The sequence below is a fragment of the Suncus etruscus genome, chromosome 1 (assembly GCF_024139225.1).
Source record: "Suncus etruscus isolate mSunEtr1 chromosome 1, mSunEtr1.pri.cur, whole genome shotgun sequence".
Lineage (NCBI taxonomy): Eukaryota > Metazoa > Chordata > Mammalia > Eulipotyphla > Soricidae > Suncus > Suncus etruscus.
Window position 1 is genome coordinate 19,777,584 of NC_064848.1, and position 20,225 is coordinate 19,797,808.

General features: G+C 37.3%; 1 protein-coding gene across 1 annotated transcript in view; it reads left to right on the plus strand.

Moving 5' to 3' along the window:
* Nucleotides 1–20,225, plus strand: part of TPK1 (thiamin pyrophosphokinase 1) — a 408,298-nt gene that overhangs the window by 276,789 nt on the left and 111,284 nt on the right. Inside the window, exon 7 of the mRNA XM_049784170.1 lies at nucleotides 18,255–18,366. Coding sequence (XP_049640127.1) covers nucleotides 18,255–18,366 — 112 coding nt within the window. The remainder of the gene's footprint in view (nucleotides 1–18,254; nucleotides 18,367–20,225) is intronic.

Below are 20,225 nucleotides of genomic sequence, written 5' to 3' on the forward strand. Positions count from 1 at the left end.
TCAATTAAAGAAGCTATTTATTTATTTATATATTTTAATATCTTTATTTAGGCACCATGATTACAAACATGTTTGTAGTTGGGTTTGTCATAAAAATGCAACCCCCTTCACCAGTGCAACCTTCCAGCCACCAATGTCCCCTATTTACCTCCTCTCCCACCACTTGCCTGTTTTTGAAACAGGCATTCTATTGCACTCATTATCATTGTTATGATAGTTGTTGGTGAAGTTATTTTTCTAATTACATTCACCAATCTTTGTGGTAAGCTTCATATCATGGGCCAGTTGTTCTAGCACTCATCTCTCTTTTCTCTGGGTATTATTACAATACTGTCTTTTATTTTTTTCTTAAATCCCACAAATGAGTGAAACTATTCTGTGTCTATATTTGTCCCTCTGACTTATTTCACTCAGAATAATAGTTTCCATGTCCATCCATCTATAGGAAAATTTTATTACTTTATTTTATTGACAGCTGCATAGTATTCTAACATGTATATATCCCACAGTTTTAAACAAGTTATTTATTTTAAAAATGAATAAAAGAAAGGGGTAAATAATCCTGTTTTTTGTTTGTTTATTGGTTTTGGTTTTAGTTTGGAGCCATAGCCAGCTGTACTCAGGACTTATTTCTGACTCTGCACCCAGAAATACTCTGCACCCAGAAATTACTCCTGGCTGACTCAAATGACCGTATGGGATGCCAGGGACTCAACCTGGGCAGACTGTATGCAAGGCAAACATCTTACTCCTTTTTACAAAAGGAGATCTGGTTTGAACTTTCCTTTATGGAAGCAACAAATGCAAATGAGAACCAAGCTATGAAATATCAAAGGATCCTAGGAACCTGTAACAGTTGCCTTAGAAGTTCGCAAGTGGAGTGAATGAAATGAAAACAGAGTTAGTCATCTCTAGCAGTAGTAATTTCTGCTTCCACTGTTAACTACAGATCTCAGTAAACCCTCTGTTCTGTCTGCATATGCTGTCTCTCCTTTTACTTTTGGATGTGTTTATTTCGATCTCCTCTCTCCTATTCTTCCATCATATTTTTTAATGATTCTATATGTAAAACTGTGTACTTACCCATTGGGTATAGATCAAAAAAAGACAGACTTATTAGTCCATTTAATATTTCTGTTACATGAAGGGCTGGAAAGATAGTACAATGGTACAGTGTTTGTTTTGCATGTGACTGCCCAGAACTGACCTGCGTTCAATTCCCAGCATCCCATATGTTCCGCTGAGCCTGCAAGGAGCAATTTCTGAGCACAGAGACAGGAGTAACCAGTGAGCACTGTCTGGTGTGGCCCCAGACATATATATATATATACATATATATATGTATATATTTTTACATGCATAAAACATGTATGTATCCTAATTGTAAAAAAAGTTTAGAAAACAAGTCTATTAATTGATACAGCCACATTTATTAAATACTTGTTACATTCGAGACCTCTTTTGTATGTATGTTTTATATTTGGTTTTTGGTCCATGCCTGGTGATGCTCTGGCTCTGAGCTCAGAAATTGCTCCTGGCTTTGGGGGACCATATGGGATCAAACCCAGGTTAGTCTTGGGTCAGCCACATGCAAGGCAACTGCCCAAGTGCTGCACTATTATTGCTCCAGTCCCCCTCTTTTGTGTTTTATACATTGTTTTATTTAGTTTAGTTTTTTCTCATGAAATATAGTTCTTTTATAGAAATTTAAATACCACTTGTCCCATAGCTAATAACTTAATAACTTGACATATAAGTTCCTCTATAGTTTAATGTGTTTTAAATGATTTGCAAGTACATAGTCATGTTAAATTGTAGTCAAAAATAAGATAGGGATTTTTTTTTTGTCCCTCACATTCTCTGGTCATCCCCATACCAGCATGTCACTGTTTCTCTAAGTTTGGCTACTTTTAGTACTGTATGTAAGTAATACATATAGTATTTGACTTATTTCACTTAGCAGAAATTTCTCAATTTATAAATATTGTAGACTGATACAAGATTTTATTCTCTTTAAAGATTTATTATTAGTTTTTTAATTAATTTGTGTTTCTTTGTATCGGCTATTTAAAATTACTTTAGACAACAAGGTTTGGGGCAGTTAAGTGTTATGATATTCACACAATGATGAACTCATTTAATTGCATTTCTTAGACTGCATTTCTTTCATTAAGTGGCATATGAATGCATGTGCTCATTTTGTGTGCCCATTTACTTCCCAGTAAGCATGATTTCCCTCCATCTTTTGGCTACTTTGAAAAAAGCTGTGGAGAGTGTGGGTGGACAAATATCTTGCTATCAATTCTTTAGAATATATAGCCAAAAGAGAGGTTGTTGGATCATAAAATCCCCCTTCAAATCATTTTAGGAACTGCCATATTGTTTTTCATTGTAGCTGTACTGTTTCAAATTCAGTTACCTAGATTAAATAACAGCTTCTATACTTTTTCTTACACTGAATTATGATCCTTGTAGCTACAAGCAAAACACATTTTTATGCAGAAAGAAGAGTACTTTATATAAATATATATACTATATTTCTTTCAAATAAATATGTACTTCTACATATTTATCAATATGTTCGGTATTGTATATCAATTTGATATTGGTTTATCAATTTGAATCATATCTAGTTAGTACTGTTATAACATGTAAGCATTGACATTTCATATTTGGATTTTTCCATCATTAAATTATTGAACATTTTATTTAATAATATATTTGTAGTTGGGTTTTAGTTATATGAAAAGAACACTCCCTTCACCAGTGTTAACTTCCCACCACCAATGCCCCTTATCTCCCTCCTCCCTCACCCCTTTCCTGTATTCAAAACAGGCATTCTATTTCTCTCACTCACTACCATTGTCATAATACTTGTTAGCATAGTTATTCCTCTAACTGAACTCACCACTCTTGTGGTAAGCTTCATGTCATTAGCCAGTCTTTCCAGCCCTCATTTCTATTGTCTCTGGGTATTATTACAATAATGTATTTTATATTTCTTAAATCCTACAGAGGAGTAGGGCTATTTTATGTCTATATCTCTTTCTCTGACTTATTTCACTCAAAATAATAGTTTCCATGTTCATCCATGTACAGGAAAATTTCGTGACTTCATTTTCTTGACAGCTGCATAGTATTCCATTGTGTATATGTACAATGGTTTCTTTCGCCACTCATCTGTTATTGGGCATCTCACTCATCTGTTGTAGGGCATCTGGATCATTTCTAAATTCTGGCTATTGTAAATAGTGATGCAGTGAATATAGGTGTGCAGAGGGCATTTTTATATTATGTTTTGTGTCCTTAGGGTATATCCCTAGGAGTGGTATATATAACTGGATCATATGGGAGCTGAATTTCCAGTTTTTGAGGAATATCCATATTGTTTTCCATAAATGCTGGACTAGATAGCATTCCCAGCAGCACTGAATGAGAGTTCCTTTCTCCTCACATCCCCACTAGCACTGATTGTTCTTGTTCTTTGCGAAGTGTGCCAGTCTCTGTGGCTTAAGATGGTACCTCATTATTGTTTTGATTTGCATCTCCCTGATGATTAGTGATGTGGAACATTTTTTCATGTGTTTGTTGGCCATTTGTATTTCTTCTTTGAGGAATTGTCTGTTCATTTCTTCTCCTCCCCCATTTGTTGATAGCACATTTTAGGTTAAAGCAGTTTGTATGGTTATATTAGTATTATAAAAATTCTGTGTTACAAGAATACAATACAAAAACCCCTTCCTCACACCTATATTTATTGCAGCACTATTCACAATAGCCAGGCTCTGGAAACAACCAAGATGCCCTTCAACAGCCATCAGGAGAGATGAAGTCATGAAATTTTCCTATACATGGATGTACATGGAATCTATCATGCTGAGTAAAATAAGTCAGAGGGAGAGAGAGACACAGAATAGTCTCACTCATCTATGGGTTTTAAGAAAAATAAAAGTCATTTTTGCAACAATCCTCAGAGACAATGAGAGGAGGTCTGGAACTTCCAGCTCACTTCATGAAGCTCACCACAAAGAGTGGTGAGTGCAGTTATAGAAATAACTACACTGAGAACTACCATAACCATGTGAATGAATGAGAGAACTGGAAAGCCTGTCTAGAGTACACTTGGGGGTGGGGTGGGATGGAGAGAGATTTGGGACATTGGTGGTGGAAATGTTGCACTGGTGAAGGGGGGTGTTCTTTACATGACTGAAACCTAATCACAATCATATTTGTAATCAAGATGCTTAAATAAAGATATTATAAATAAAAAAATTCTGTGTTAATGAAACATCCAGTATCCTATGATTCCATCTAGTTTCTTGTGCAACTTTTATCTTTTTTTAAAAAAATTTTGGGTGCCACATCCAATAGTGCTCAAGGCTTACTATTGATTCTGCTTAGGGATAACTTCCGGCGGGTTCCAGAGATCATATGTAGTGCTGGGAACTGAATCTGGCTTAGCCATATGCAAGGGAAGCATTTGCCCATCTTTCTAATTTTATTCTTTTTTTGGGGGGGAGGGGCTCACCCATTTGATGCTCAGGGGTTACTCCTGACTAAGCGCTCAGAAATTACCCCTGGCTTGGGGGGACCATAAGGGACGCCGGGGAATCGAACCGCAGTCCTTCCTTGGCTAGCACTTGCAAGGCAGACACCTTACCTCTAGCGCCACCTCACCGGCCTCTCTAACTATATTCTTTAGTTTTGTTTCGGGCCAAGGGAAGCACATGTACCATCTTTCTAACTTTGTTCTTTTGTTTTGTTTTGGGCCGTACCTGGTGATACTAAACAGCTACTTCTGGCTCTTCCTTTGAGCAGAATGCTTAGGAAATTATGCATTCCTCAGAGGAACAAGCAGTGCCAGGAATCGAATCCAAGACCTCTTACATGCAAGCCGTGTGTTCAGTGTCATTGAGGCTATCTCTCCAAACTCTGAAATTTTTCATTTATTTTTTTCAAGTGGTCTATTTTAAAAATATTTAGAGTCTCTCTATATCAGTAATGTTTCTCAAACAGAGTGCTAAAACTTTTTTCTGTTTTATTTCCTGCATAGTCAAATTTACTCAACCACCTATACTAAATACATTTAATTTTTCTCTGATTCTTCTTGCCTTTAATTTTTCAGAATTTCTTTATTGTTATTCTGCTAAATTTTTTTGTTGTACCATTTAAATGTCCTACATATTGAGTCCTGGATATTTCTCTTTCATGGTTTATCTCTTTGCTCTGTTAAAGAAACATTATCGAAATACTATCTAAGAGGAGAGGTAGGATGTAGAATGTTTGTTTTGAGAACACCTTAGGTATTTGACAATTTTACTTATGCCTGATATTTCAGTGTGTATAGCTTAGCAATTTTAGTTTTGAAATATATTTCAACATAACGTTTTTTTCCTTTTTAGGCCACACCCAGCAGCAGTACTCATGGGTGATCTTGGCTCTGTGCTCAGGAATTCCTCCTGGCGATTCTTGGGAGACCGTATGGGATTTTAGGTTCAAATCTGGGACAGCCATATGAAAGGCAGATACCCTACCCTCTCTATACTATTATTCTAGTCTTAACTTTGTGATTTTTCTACTAATCTTTCTTCTTTCTTCTTAATTTTCTTTATTTTTTCCTTTTTGGTTTATGTGCCACACCTGGCTGTGTTCCGCTTTCTCCTGACCTTATACTGAGGGATCACTCATGGTGCTCGGGGCATCTTTCGAGGTGCTGGGGATTAAACCCATGTCAGCTGACTACAAAAAATTCCTCTGTTCAATTGAACAAAGAACTTATTTCCTTTACACATTGCCTAGAACTTTTTAGAAATGTTTTCTCCTTGGACTGTGAACCACCATTTTTATAGTTTTATAACTATTTACTAGAATCCTGCCAAGTTGGTAATTCTGTTTCTGCCAAAATGCTTTTTTAACCTACATCATGTCTTTCTTCTTAAATCCAGGATCCTCAGGGAACAGTCTATCCCAATGCATATAGCCCCTGCAATCCTGTTGACACAAAATTTTTACCTTTGTTCAACAAGGCCATCTTTTGCTATGCTGGGCTATGTTGTAATATAGCCTTTGTTATTGCATTGACAGCCAGGAGTAGAAAGGGTGATCAATATAAATCATGTTCCTGTTGTTGAATACATGACCAGAAAGAGGACATGTTGCCTGGTGAGGTGGAGATTCTGGATTATCCTCAAATATCAGATGAATGCCGCAAAAATCTACCCAGAGTTCCAGGAATGTAGAACTACAAAGATTTTATTGTCATTCACCAATCTAGATTTTCTTAATTCTGTTGTTCTAGCTCTGACTTTTCCAGTATGAAGCTTGAATCACTTTGGTGTTGCAGACTTGCCTAGAAGAACATGCAGGGAATTCAACTTATAAGCAAACCCTGCTATTTTTAACTGATCCCCAAAGTAATTCTCAACTTTATAATTTTCATAATTGATTGGGGACAGTTTAGAGCACATTTAGGGTCATTCCTGGCAGTATTTAGGGAACCATAAGTGGTGCCAGGGATTGAACCCGATTTGGTATCCTTCAAAGTTAGTGCCTTAACCCTTGTACTCTCTCTCTTTCTCTCCAGCCTGGCTCTCAGCCATCTTTACCCTCTTGGAGATGGACAACCTTTCTAGACCTCAGAAGGACCAGGAAATGAGGTGCAATTACAGGTTCCCTGGAGTTCTAGGGTCTGCATGGCAGGTGAACCTTTATCATGTGAGATGAGATGGCAACTCTGGCCTTTTGGCTCGATTCAGCTACATTGTTCACCCATTAAACTCATCTTAGTCCTTTCTTATCAGCCTTGACAAAATGATAATAAAATGCATAGATTTATGGTAGACAATGTGCCTAGCACTGCTCTCGATGATTTATATGGACAAGTTAGTCTGACTATTACAACAACTCTGTGATGCCAGATAATAGCATTACCTTGGTTTGGAGAGTAAGGATATTGAGACATGGATCAGTCTAATTGTCCAAGGTCACACAGCCAATATAGAGAAAAGTCTGTGCTATCCCTGAGACTTGAAATCCAGATTTTACACTGATTCTCAGTGTGGTTGAAGCCCTAAAAATTGTTCATGTCAACACAGTGAAGGATGGAAGCTAAAATGTAGTCTCTGAGATGGAGTGCAAGTGTTCTCTTATAAACTGATGAACTAGATAGCCCTTCGTGGAGAAGTGGCATTTAATTATTTTCTTAGATACTTAAAAGAAGATACACGCATATCTGCCGATGAATGAACTTTAGTGTTAAACTCCTTTTCACAAGATGTAGTTTTCAAACACTTTACAGGTACTAACAAAATGTATTACTGCCAAGTATTTAGAAAAAATAATGTTACTAATTATTAGGACAAATAAAGTCTTACATGACCTACTTGTTAAGGTCCTCTGCAACAAGGAACTAGCTGGCATCTTATAGAAAAAAAGAAATCATAGTTTTCTTTCCTTTCTGACTTTTTTTATTACACATTTCTGTGATTTGTGAGTCATTTCTAAGTTGCATATACCTTTATCTGTCATTTCCTGAACCATGGTATCATGACTTGTGTTAATATACACCCAAATTACACACATTTTGAATATTTTATATATGGGATAAAAAAGTTCTATCTAGGTTAATAGCAATAGGATTCACAATGGTAAGAAGTCACTAAATCCATGATAGAATTTAATTTGGATTTGGAGAATGAAAGAAAAGTGGATATTAAAGCATCAGCAGCATACAAAATTGCAACCATTTTTTTGTCATCTCTAGGACCAGGTTTTTAGAAATGAATTTAGAAATTAAACCTTAAAAGTAGCCTTAGTTTCTCTAAGTGCCAGCATTCAACAAAGAAAATGCAGGGCTTTTTTTCCCCATGTTCAGAGGGAAACAGTGCTATCAGTTATTTAGAATCTGATTTATGCCACAGGAGAGTAACTGCCACTCTCTTGTGATTTCAGGGAAGCCAGGTATCAAGGAGCAATTTTCAGAGAATTGAAAGCTGGTGCAGGGTTATGAATAAACTCAAAAAAGCTCTGACCTTCCCTGTCAAATGATAAGACCATAAATATGTTAGTAATTCTGCTTTGTTGTGAGTACCTGTTCTTTTCCATCATTGTGGAGTTTCTATGCTACCATAAATTAGTACCTGCAAAGCTAAAACATTTTCTACTCTATAAAAATATTAGAAGAATAGAAAGCATAAGGTGGACAATAAAGTCTATTGCGTTTCTCTGGAACTAGCGTAGCTGGGATTAAAGGATCCAATTTTGGAAATGTGGTCACATCTAAATGCAGTTCAGCATAGCTATTTAGTCATATGTTATCATGAATTTCATGATATTGCATAAGCGACTTTTGGATAGAAATTGATACAGTTAATGTACTTTATTTCTGGTGCTACCCACCTCGGCCAGCTGCATTATCAAAGCTGACTTATTCTTTCTCTGAAGTAAAGGTTTTAAATAATCATATTTTAAAAATGATTAGTTTAAGAATATGTATAGTTAAACATAGAATGTTCCATTTAAATGATTATGCTATCTATCTTAATTTCATTATGATGAAACGTAATGACTGGTAAGAATCCTTTTCCTCTGATTTCATCTTTGCCTTTGTCAGATTAATAGTTTTAGGAAAATAAAGGCTGATAATTTTCCTATAGAAACAAATGAGGAAACTGTCATTCCTACATGTTTTAGAAGAGATATCACACACACACACACACACACACACACACACACACAAGCACAGGCACACACTTCTGTTTAAGCTTATGGATGCGTAAAGAAAATAAGGAAATAAGAAGCAATAGCAAGGGGGATACAGAGATACTGCAGATGAAGGAAGAAACAGCTGATATATGTTTATTTATCTCTGTAATCAAAGGCACAAAAATCTGGTGACTCAAAGCAATAGTAAAAATTTTTGTATTTCAGAGTTTGCCAGTAAGTCTAATAACTTGGACTTATTTTGTTCTTTATTTATATTTTTATTATTATAGGGGCCATTACCCACTGGTGCTTGGCAGAACCAGCAGTGCTTAGTGCTGAAGTGCTCAAAGGATCATGTAGTGCCAAGGATTAAGATGAGGATGTGCACATGCTAGGCACATGCTGCCTCACTTGTATTCTCCCCAGGCCTCTTTCTGGGTACTTTAGACTTACTTTCTTGTGTATTCAGTTGTCCCAAGTTCCAATATTAGGAATCTTAGGTGGCCCAGCAGTCTAGCAGTCTAGGATGGACCGTGGTTCAATTTCCCTGCATTCCATGTGGTCCCCCAAGCCAGGAGCGATTTCTGAGCACATAGCCAGGAGTAACCCTTGAATGTCACTGGGTGTGGCCCAAACCCTCCCCCCCCCCACAAAAAAAAAAAAACAGGCAGATAAAGTCTAAAATGAACAAGCAGTGCCTTACTTTCTTTCCCATTATAATTATTACATATGATTAAAATAATTAATAGCAAGTGCTTATAGACCACTTAACTTTGTCCCTGGCCCTGTTGCAAGTACTTCACCTATTGGATTGTGTTCTCCTTCTAATAGCCCCTTTATTCTGGTTTTCTAGATGAGGAAACAGAAACACAGACATGTCAGAGAAAAAAAATATTTAGTCCAGGAAATCCTTCTCCAGAGCCCTTCCCTACACACCACTCTGTACTATAGTCTCTCAGGTGAACTCAAATGGGGAGATGTGAAGATAGCTTCCTTTTCAGACTCATACCACAGAAAGAATTTAATGGACAGCCAGACTTCAGAAGGAAGGAACATAGAAAGATTTCAAAGATAGGAGAGTTTCCTATGTGGGGAGGGAGACTCAGTGAGGAGGTTGAAGGTAGATCTAACATATTATTTATTATGACCACTACAGGGGCTCTGTGCTTGTGGATTGTTCTCAGACTTACTAGGAGCTGAGGTGGCACTAGTGATTGAACCTGGGTATAGTTTAATCCAAGCAAGGCATGTGGTTGGGCTGCTGATATCTCTCTGACTCCCAATAAGTATGTTTAGAGAGGAATGAGTATTCCATATATTGTTATAGCACCCTCCATTATATTTAGTAACTAGCCAAGAACATTAAAATGAATTAGGAGTTTTAAATAGAATGGGAATATTGAAAATAGTGGTGACCACAGAAGATATTCAGCCATTTATCAGTTCTTACATTTGCTGCACAGCTATATGTTGTTTAGGATAACTTCAGTTAAGGTTTTGAAAAAGCCTAACTTGGGGATTAAATGCAGAGAACCAAAAGGAAAAATGGTAGGAAATTTAGAAACCAGAGAGATAGTACATTTAAGAAGGTGCTTGCTTTGTATGTAGCTGACCAACCTGGGTTTGTTCCAATATGATATATGACCCCTAGAGCTTCCCTAGGAGTGATCCTGAGGAAAGCTGAGTATGGCCCAGGAGATCCACTCTACCCCCTAGGAAAGGGAAGAAAATCAGAGGAATGAAATAGTTTGGGTCCGTTTTTACAATCTAGACACACTTGATAATGTAATAGAAACAAAAGGAATTTTACCCAAATGACATTACATCAGGGAGGTGTTTACTTTGCAGAAGACTGACCTGGGTTCAATCCCCCAGTACCCCATATGGTTCCTCTAGTTCACCAGGAGTGATCCCTGAACACAGAGCTAAAATTAAGCCCTGAGCACTGCCAGGTGTGGCCCTAAAAATAAAATGAAATTTGAAGTCATCATATGTTTGATTTTGATTACCACAGCTACCATTTGTGATGCCAATCATTTTAAGCAGGTCTAGGCAGTACTAATTCTATGCTTTCTACCTCACTAGAAAGTGTCACTGGAAGTAGTTAGAATTATGGCACCTGGCAAATTATTGGGACATACAAATTCAAACATTGCACCTCACTACTCTTTTTCTCTGAGGCTTTCTCATTATTTACTCCAGTTTATAAAGCTGTGTTGCTCTCTGGCTGTTAGTCATGCTCTTTGAAATAAGTAAATGCAAAGTTGCCTCTCTTCCCCTTTTCCAGGAGCACTAACAACATCCCATGAGCTTTGTGAACAGAAAAGGGAGGGGTAAACAACAACCAAACACCCAACTCAGTTAAGTGTACAGAGTGTCAGCCGCACTGTGTCTCAGCCAGCAGAAGCCCCTCCTGGACTTTATTAGGGATAATGAATAGGATCATTCTAGAATCTCTCCATGCTCTCACTGTGTACCCCTAGCCCTCCAACGCATCCAACACTTCTTAATGGTTTGCAGCTTCTGGGATAATGGGACTGAGAAGTGCCTGGGGGATTGATGGGTCTGAGAAGGGGAGGGGGAGTACAAGAAGGTTCCTGTTTGTGCTTACAATAACTTGGATCCACTCAAATATAATGGAGGATTTTTGTTTTAAATGAACCTCCTCAGATACTCAGATTCTTATCTCTTCCTAATATTATTGACACCTATTATTACCAACGTTCTTTTTGCCTGAAGTCATTAATCATATATTAGACACTTAATATATTCCTTCTGCTGTGGTATAAATCCAGCAGAAATAAAAGATATGGTCTTTGTCTTCAACAAAATTTGGTTGTGCTTTTTTTTGTTAAGGACAAAGAGGTGACTGCATTTTAGAAATGTACTATAATAACTAATTGTAATATTTCATATTGATTGTTGCTACTCAAAGCCATCTATGTTAAATTGGAATACATAAAGATTTTTCATAATTAAAAGAGTTTGCTTTGAAAATTATTAAAGTTGAGTTTAGAAATATGGACCCAAAAATAGTATAAAGGTTAAGGTGTTTGCCTTGCATGCAGCTGATCAACTCAAGTTCAGTCCCCTGGAGTTCTGACAGAAGTGATTGCTGAGCACAAAGCCAAGATCAGCATCTCCACAGGTGGCTCTAAAACCACTCCCTCAATGGCGCCCATTGAACCCTACCTCTGGCAAATAAGTCCTCACAGGGTTATTATATAATAGTATATATAATACATATAGGCCTTCCCAAATGTAGAATATAACATGGAGATCGATACTTTATATTGAGTAACATTGGAAACAAGCATAAGAAAACTCTGCCCTCACTCTTTGACTCAGAATACATCGTCACATGTATTCCACTTTTCCACTTTTGGATGGGATTGGTTCAGAATTATCTTTAGAAACTGTCTTTAAAAGCACCTTTATATTTTGGGGGAGGAAGAAGTAGAATTCTGACATTTCTTTGAGAGGATTCACTGTATTATTTTATCTCACTGGAACCAAGTGGAAGACATAAAAATAGAACATGCCACATTGTAAAACAAACCAAAAAACATGAATGCTGAGATAGATTTTATCATTTTATTTTAAGTAAGTCAAGCATTATGGGATAATTAGGATAAAATAGGATAATAAGGAAATTATCCTATCATTATGTATTTTAGTATCTCTAATATATCTACATATTTCATAAATATTTTTACCTCTGAATAAACAAAATAACTAGGATTAATTCTTTTGAGGGGCCGGAGTAATAGCAGACTGGTAGTGTGTTTGCAGTGGCCAATCCAAGATGGACCCGGGTTCGATTCCCAGCATTCCACATGGTTCCTCGAGCTTGCCAGAAGTGATTTCAAAGCACAGATTCAGGAGTGATCCCTGAGCACCACCAGGTCTGGCCAAAAAATGTAAATAAATAAATAAATGTTTAAAAAATTAAAAATAAAAATTCTTTGGATAATAACCTCAAGATAGTTACTAAATTGTTGAATCAAATTGAAAGCACACATATTTTCGGCCTAAGGTTATTCATTAATATCCAAATTGAAAATCAAATGGATGATATTAATTTGAAAGTATATCATTAAACTGTTCAGACTACAGAATTAAGTAAAATTCCATAGTTTTAAAGACTACAAAATTAATATTCCAAGTTAACATTTTCACTGGGGTACTTAATAAAATTGCTCAAAATCAAATAGCTTTGGGAAACTTAAAAGTAAATAGAATTATCTTGCTATAAGACTGTTCACAACAATTTTCATGCTTGTGTGTCAAGACTTCCTGAAACTTAAAAAGAGACAAATATAGGTTTTGTTTGGCTATTGGTTTTGGTGACCACACCGGTGATACTCAGGGCTTGAGACCAGCTCTGTGCTCAGGGTAGTTCCTGGTAATGTTGCTTTGGGATCCTGTAGTGCTGGAATCAAACCCAGAACTCTCGCATACAAAAGTATTTCTTCCATCCTTTTAAGCTTTCTCTTTTTCCTCAAAAGAACCTGAAAATATAATTAGTCCAGTCTTATCTATAAATAGTGTTCAATGGAATGTATTGTAGAGTGATTACAATCATTCGTAATATTATGTGGGTGTCAAATTGAAATGTACTTGTATTTTAAACTATGTATTTGTGATGCAGAATGAAAGAAATACACAGGTTTTGGAGCGGGAATGGTGGGGCGATGGTACTTCTTGTCTGGCATGCAACTGACCTTGACTTGATCCCTAATACCATAAGCCTTGCCAGGAGTGATCCCTGAGTACAGAGCCAGGAGTAAGTTTTGATAACTTCAAATGTCACCAAAAAATACAAACAAACAAACATAAAACCCAAAACAAGACAAAAGAAAGAGGCAGGTTTTCTAAATCTTGAGTTTTCACAACAGCAGATTCTCTGGGAAGCCCAGTTCTCTTATGTTTCCTTTGAATCCTTTTTGAACAAACAGTATGAGCAGATATCCCCACAGAAGCCTGTCTTTGCAGTAAAAATGGATCTTCTTTACCTGGGAAATTCAGTGGACACAATTCCAACCACCTCTTTCACTTTTCCTTTTCTGCGGATATTAAATTTCCTGTGGAGTTTGTAGATAAAATTTTTTAGTACTTGAACAAAATAGCAAAAGATGAGCTACTGGAAGTTCATCTTAAATTTAATGAATATATCACACTATGTCATTTATATGATCCTAAACATTTACCAGAAATTTGAGCTGCAATCAGCCATGAGGCATACGTTATGCTATAACAGCAGTATGAGGTTGTTCCTCCACTTATAAAGTAACAAAGATACTTATTCCTTGAGTTCTTTCTATCCTATAGAAAGTGACTTTAAAAAGAAAAAAGCTCATCTGTAAGCATCTGCTCTATAATGGTCTTATTAAATTGCCTGGGTTGGCTTTTGTTTGTTAGTTTGGGTGAAATCCATACTCAAATATTTCAGCATAAATAATGTGGACCTAGATGCCTTGGTAATTGGGATTGAGGAGGGTGATGGAGGGAGAAGTTTGGGCCATACTCCGTGGTGCTCAGGGGTCATTTCTAATTCTTTTGCTCAGGAGTCACCTTGGTGGCTTGCAGATGACCATATATAGGACCAAACTGGGTATGCAAAATTAGCCAAACAAGCATCTTCACCTCTGCCCTGTCTCTCTTGCTCCACACTGTTATTTTTTAGAAACGAAATTCAGATTGAACTGGGCTTTTCACTCTGTTCCCTTATCATTTGCAGAAGGGAGAGGTCAGCGGAATGATCTGCCCACTTTGTTCACTATTGCTATGGACATAAGAATTAAAAAATGGAGCTAACCTTTGAAAGTTGTTTTTATTTCTCTAAGCTGAGGAATTTACAAATACAATTCTTGAGAATGGAAGAAGTGCGGACTATTAGCTTAGGAAATAACACAGAATTCTCAAGGGTTGGGCTTCTCTGCTCAGGATTTCTATCACATACGCAGTGATAAAACAGGACCCAGCAATGACTTAGTCTGTTCCCTTCTCCAATAGGCATAACCCAAAGCATTGTATAGGATGATACTTAAGGGAGTTTTTCTTTGTCTGAGATTGCAACAATTAATAGGGCAACAAGAAGCCATTGAGAGTTGTGCTCTCAGCAGAATCAGCAACAGCAAAACCTATAGCAACTATACCATAAACAATGCCATCAATTCACAGCAGAGCTGCAGTACTAATATACCTGATTTCTCACCCCTTCATTAGGCAGCCATGTCTGTGACTTTCACTCTAACTTGGGGTACACTCTTGGGGTGGGTGCTCCTGAGATGCTTCATGTCCTTAACAGGGTTGTAATCATGTAATCATGGCTTCTCTCTCTTTGTTATTTTTCTCCAAATCACCTATTCACATTTTATTAAGGTTGTTAGTATGTAAAATAACCACCATTGTAAAGGTGAGCTGCTGTGGATGATTGATTTTTGTTCATTTATGAGGCAGAGAACTGCCTTTGACTTCAAAGAGTTATCTTGGGTCCAAGCAAGAGACTGAACAGGAAGCCAGGCAATGAATCATAAGAGCAGATGGAAGTAAATGATTAGTTCGTGTGCCTCTTGTCCCCAGTAATGGCATAAATCTTTAGGGAAGTTTGTTCCCAGCAGGCTGGATGTCTGCCTGTGTCAGATCATATATAGGCAAGAATATATTAGGAATCAAGAAAGTTGGAGACCAATGAACTATTCCTTTTGTTATTCCTTATTTTTTAATGTCACATAGACTTAAGAATGTTTAGGGAAATAATGCATACTCTTGCAGCCCTTTAAGCTTTAAAAACTTTTCCCCTCATATTTACAAACACAAGGACCATTCAAACATGACTAAAACCTTTGTGAATCAAGTGATTTTTTTTTCCCCAAAAAGTTAACCAGTTGTAGGCTGAGACCAATCCATGACTTCAAAGCCTCAAACGAGTTCATTCCCTAATGGAAAATTTTAAGGTCTGTTGATTCTAAAAATAATGAGGAAGACCTTGAATATATAGCCAGACTGAAATAGAAAACTTATCACCGTGTTACTTATATCAGTGCATTTTTTAATAGCTCCCTCCTCTCCCTGGAACACTAAAATTTACTAGGTGTATGTACTATTTCCTTTGTATTATGTGATACCAGATGAAGAATCCTTTCTTAGGCAGTTGATATCTACACTCTGAAATAAGCATTTATGATTCCTATCATCAGTCATTTCTGATGGGCTCTGGAGCCCCAAATATACTTTATCAGCCTACTGGAGAAACACTTCTCAGAGCATCAACAGTTAAAGAAAGCTATTCATTAAAGGTAGGAAGGAACTAAGTCATCTTGGAGATCCTCGGGTCCCTCTATCATATGGAAGGAGAAAGTCGAGTGTGTTCAGCATCCTTTTGCTTGGTCACTGATCATGTAGTATCTTCTGAGCCAGGTGTAACTGTCTGCCCCCTCTTTTCCCTGTGATTCCTTTGACCCTTTACTCAGGAGACTATAGAATGTCTGTGATCACTCCAGGATGGTCAGAATGGGGTACATGGTGGTAGGCGGTTGTGAAGCAGCTTCAGCCCTCAGCCTCACTCACAGCTGCGTTCTTTCCCTTTGTTGCTCTGGCCAGAGCAGTTAAAGGGAAAGCAGAATCTCTGTCTTCTCAACCCTGTCATTCTGCAGCAGCCCATGATATAATTTATTGCTGCGTATTGTTTGTCATCTATGGGTAATAATTGACATTATATTTAGTATGTTTATCTTCCAAGAGAATTATAGCTATAATCAAAAGTAAATAAATGGGAGGGAAACCACTCTAAACACACAGATTTATGTGGCAAGCTATTGGAACTATGTCATATTAGAGGGAAATTCTATATGAAAATTCTCTAAGAAAGTTCAAGGCATAAAAAAACAGTCAACACAAACTTTTTTCCCCTGATGGGTAAAAGCACAGTGTGATTGTTTTGTTTTCTTTTTCTTTATCCCTCTGGGGTTGGTTACCCTTGGTTCTGCACTCAGGAATTACTCCTAGCAGTGCTTGGGGGACTATATGGGGTGCTAGAAATCAAACCCAAGTCAGCCACATTCAAAGCAAATGTCCTATCCACTGTATTGTTGCTCTATCTAAAACAACTATGTGGTTGTTTTGGGTGCTTAGGAGCAACTGTTTTGTTCTCTATATAGAGCCTCTCTATATATGTTCCTTTGAGCCAGGAACATTTCCAAACCTGTTCATGCCTATTCCAGGTCTGTTTATGTAGTAAATTTTCAGAAGTTTAAGCATAATTAGAATGAAAGTGAAATGGTGATAATAGATGTAGAAACTTTAGTTGGGAATTATATCCTATACTAAATAGACTTGTAAAATATTTTGTAAAAATAAAGAATCTCTATTAGGACTTACTTTTCAGAGTTATATGAATAATGCATGTTCACCTTGGTATTATCCCATAAGCACTTAAGGTATATTTCTATAAATAAAGTATATCCGAAGGATAGTGAATCATATAGAAACAGAAATAGTTTCTTTTAGGAAGAAATGTTTCCATATACTCAGTTTACAAGCAGGCACTAGAGCTAGATTGAGCATTACTTTTGACTCTGGCTACTTATAAGCAAGAAAATTGGAAACATGGTAAATGGTTTCACAACTGGTCTAGAAGAAGCACATCAGCTCCCTGGGCAGATCCTCTATTTATCTCATTGAAGCATTTCTGAGGATTGTTAACTTAGGGAGCAGGTTCACCTCCAGAAAGACTGACAGTCCAGTCTCAGAGTCAGAAGCCCTGCTGTCAGAGAAAGAGATTTTACTTAGGAATCAGTGTTTCTTCATGGAGATAGCAGGTGAACTTGAACCACACCAAGCCTTGCTTGGGCCACACTTCTAGCTTGCTGCCCAGGACCAATCCTGGGAGCACTCAAGACTCTAAGAATTGAACTTGGGGTTTCTGCATGCAAAGCATTTTTTTAGCCCTTTAAGTCACTCCTTTGGCCCAAAACTTTATTTGTCCTTGAACAAATTGAGGACCCTGGATTTGTGTGTCCTAAAGCATTCCATGTCTCCATGGGAAGACAGGCCAACAGGCATGGGTGATAAGCTTAAATCTATCTTTGCAGAGCACTGGAGTGATAGTACTGTAGTTAAAGCACTTCCCTTGCATTTGGTCAACCCAATTTTGATTCTATGGTGTCCCATATGGTCTCTGAACCACTGCCAAGAGTGATTCCTGGGTACAGATTCAGGAGCAAGCCCTGATCATCACCAGGTGTGGCCCCAAAACAAAACAAAACAAAAATCTATCTTTTCTATCTATATAATCCCATACTTACTTGCTCTCTGCAAGCTTCTGCAGTCACATAGGGGAAAGTGATAATTAGCAGTTAGCAACCTTGTGAAGGTACTTTTAGTATCAAGTCAAGTTGATGCTGCTATGGTTATTTATATAACTCTGTCAAATAAAATGGGCCATATAAAGTCCCTCGGATGGTGAATACAGCCATGGCTTCCATGGACAGTAAATGACTTTACTTTTCTTCCTCCTCCACCTAATGATTATTCCTTCTCGACTTCAGGGCAAGCACAGATTGCGAGTGGACACTGGATTAGAAGGCAACTGGTGTGGCCTTATTCCTGTGGGACATCCATGCAACCAAGTCACAACAACAGGCCTAAAGTGGAATCTCAGTAAGTAAATCCCTTACATATGGGATAATTTCCATTCTTTTAAAAATAACAGTCTTCCTCATAAACTTGGAAGAGAAATTGTTATATAATATGATTACTCTCTGGTTTAGCCTTGAAGAACTGCCATTGTTTTCCAAAGAGATGGCATCATTTTACATTCCCACCAGTAATTTGTGAAGATTCTTTTGTTCCATCTTCACAAAATGCTTATAGTTATTTTTTTAAAGGTTACCCATTCTCATTGTGAAGGAGATCTTATCATGGTTTTTACCTGCTTTCTCCCAGTGACTAACATTGTTAAACATTTTTAAAAATGTGTGTAGACCATTTGTTTTTTGTTTTTTTTATTTTATTGTTTGTTTTATTTGTTTTTGTTTTTTGTTTTGGGGCCACACCGGGTGATGCTCAGGGGTTACTCCTAGCTATGCACTCAGAAATCGCTCCTGGCTTGGGGAACCATTATGGGTCGCCGGGAAATCAAACCAAGGTTTGTCCTGGGTCAGCTACGTGCAAGGCAATGCCCTACTGCTGCACCATCGCTCTGCCCCTGCATGTAGACCATTTGTATACATTCTTTGAAGAGATGTCTTTCAGACCTTTCCTCTGTTTTAATTGCATTTTTCTCCTTTTACATGAATTGTGAAATTTCTTATCTACTTTAGATACAAGACTTTTGTCAGATGTATCTGTGGGTTGCAAATATTTTCTCCATTTTTGACAACTTCCAATTTTCCAAAATGTATTGAACTCATTTACTAATTTAATTTTTATGAAGTCCTGTTTTTTTGGTTTTGTAACTAAGAGCTCTTTGTCCAACTTCCCTTATGACTTTTTGTACTTGAAAACTCCTTTACTTTTCCAGAGAAATAGAGCTAATTAAAGTAGCAAGTTCTTTTCAGAGTCAAACCTCTGAGACTTTATATGATTAGAGTGGTTATTAAATTTTAAAATGTTTTCCAGTGCTTGTTAACTGTATGAGGTCCTAGTTATAATAAAACTGCCTGATTTGAAAGGAAAAAAATAAAGAGGAGGAGCTGATGATTGCAGAATAAACCATCAGGCATTGTGACATAAATCTACTCTAGTCTTTAAGAAGAACAGCAATTCAATCAAAAACTTTGATTCAATATCACTAGGATTATCTCTAGATTGACCAATGCTTCTCAGGTTGTAAGAAGTAACATATGGAGCCCTGTCAGTCGTTCATAATACGTGCAACTTTGAGGTTCCTCAAAGGAAATAAATATTTCAGGAAGTAAATAATTTGAACATAAAAAAGATATTTTGAAGTGGCCTTTTTGTGAGCCACTGCTAAAATGTTTAGGAGAAAACAGAGCTTTGTTGAAGCAAATGTCTGGAGAGCTCATCAGAAATTGAAAGGCTAGTAGTAAGAGTCCCGTCGTTTTAGAAGCAAGTGACAGGCTTTGAGCTGTTTAGCTGAATCTGACAGGTGCTCCTATTAGAAGCTTTTTTGGTAACTTAAGAGCCGAAAATGATGGCTTTGCTTCTTGGGGTCTCCATTAGTTACAGGGACCTAGTGTAGGCTCTGATGAACTTCTACTTGAATCTTACTATCCAAGATTAACAGTAAGACAACAAAAAACTAGCAAAGAAAGAAAGGGGCTTAGTGATATGGGAGTCACCAGCTCTCTGTCTTCCAGTGAGAAGAAAGATTAGACTTGGTTCTTCAGGGTTATTTTTTGGAGGGTAGGGGGAGCACACCTGGTGATGCTCAGGGATTACTCCTGGCTATGTGCTCAGAAATCGCTCCTGGCTTGGGGGACCATATGGGACACCGGGGATTGAACCGAAGTTCATCCTGGATCAGACTCGTGAAAGGCAAATGCCCTACCACTGAG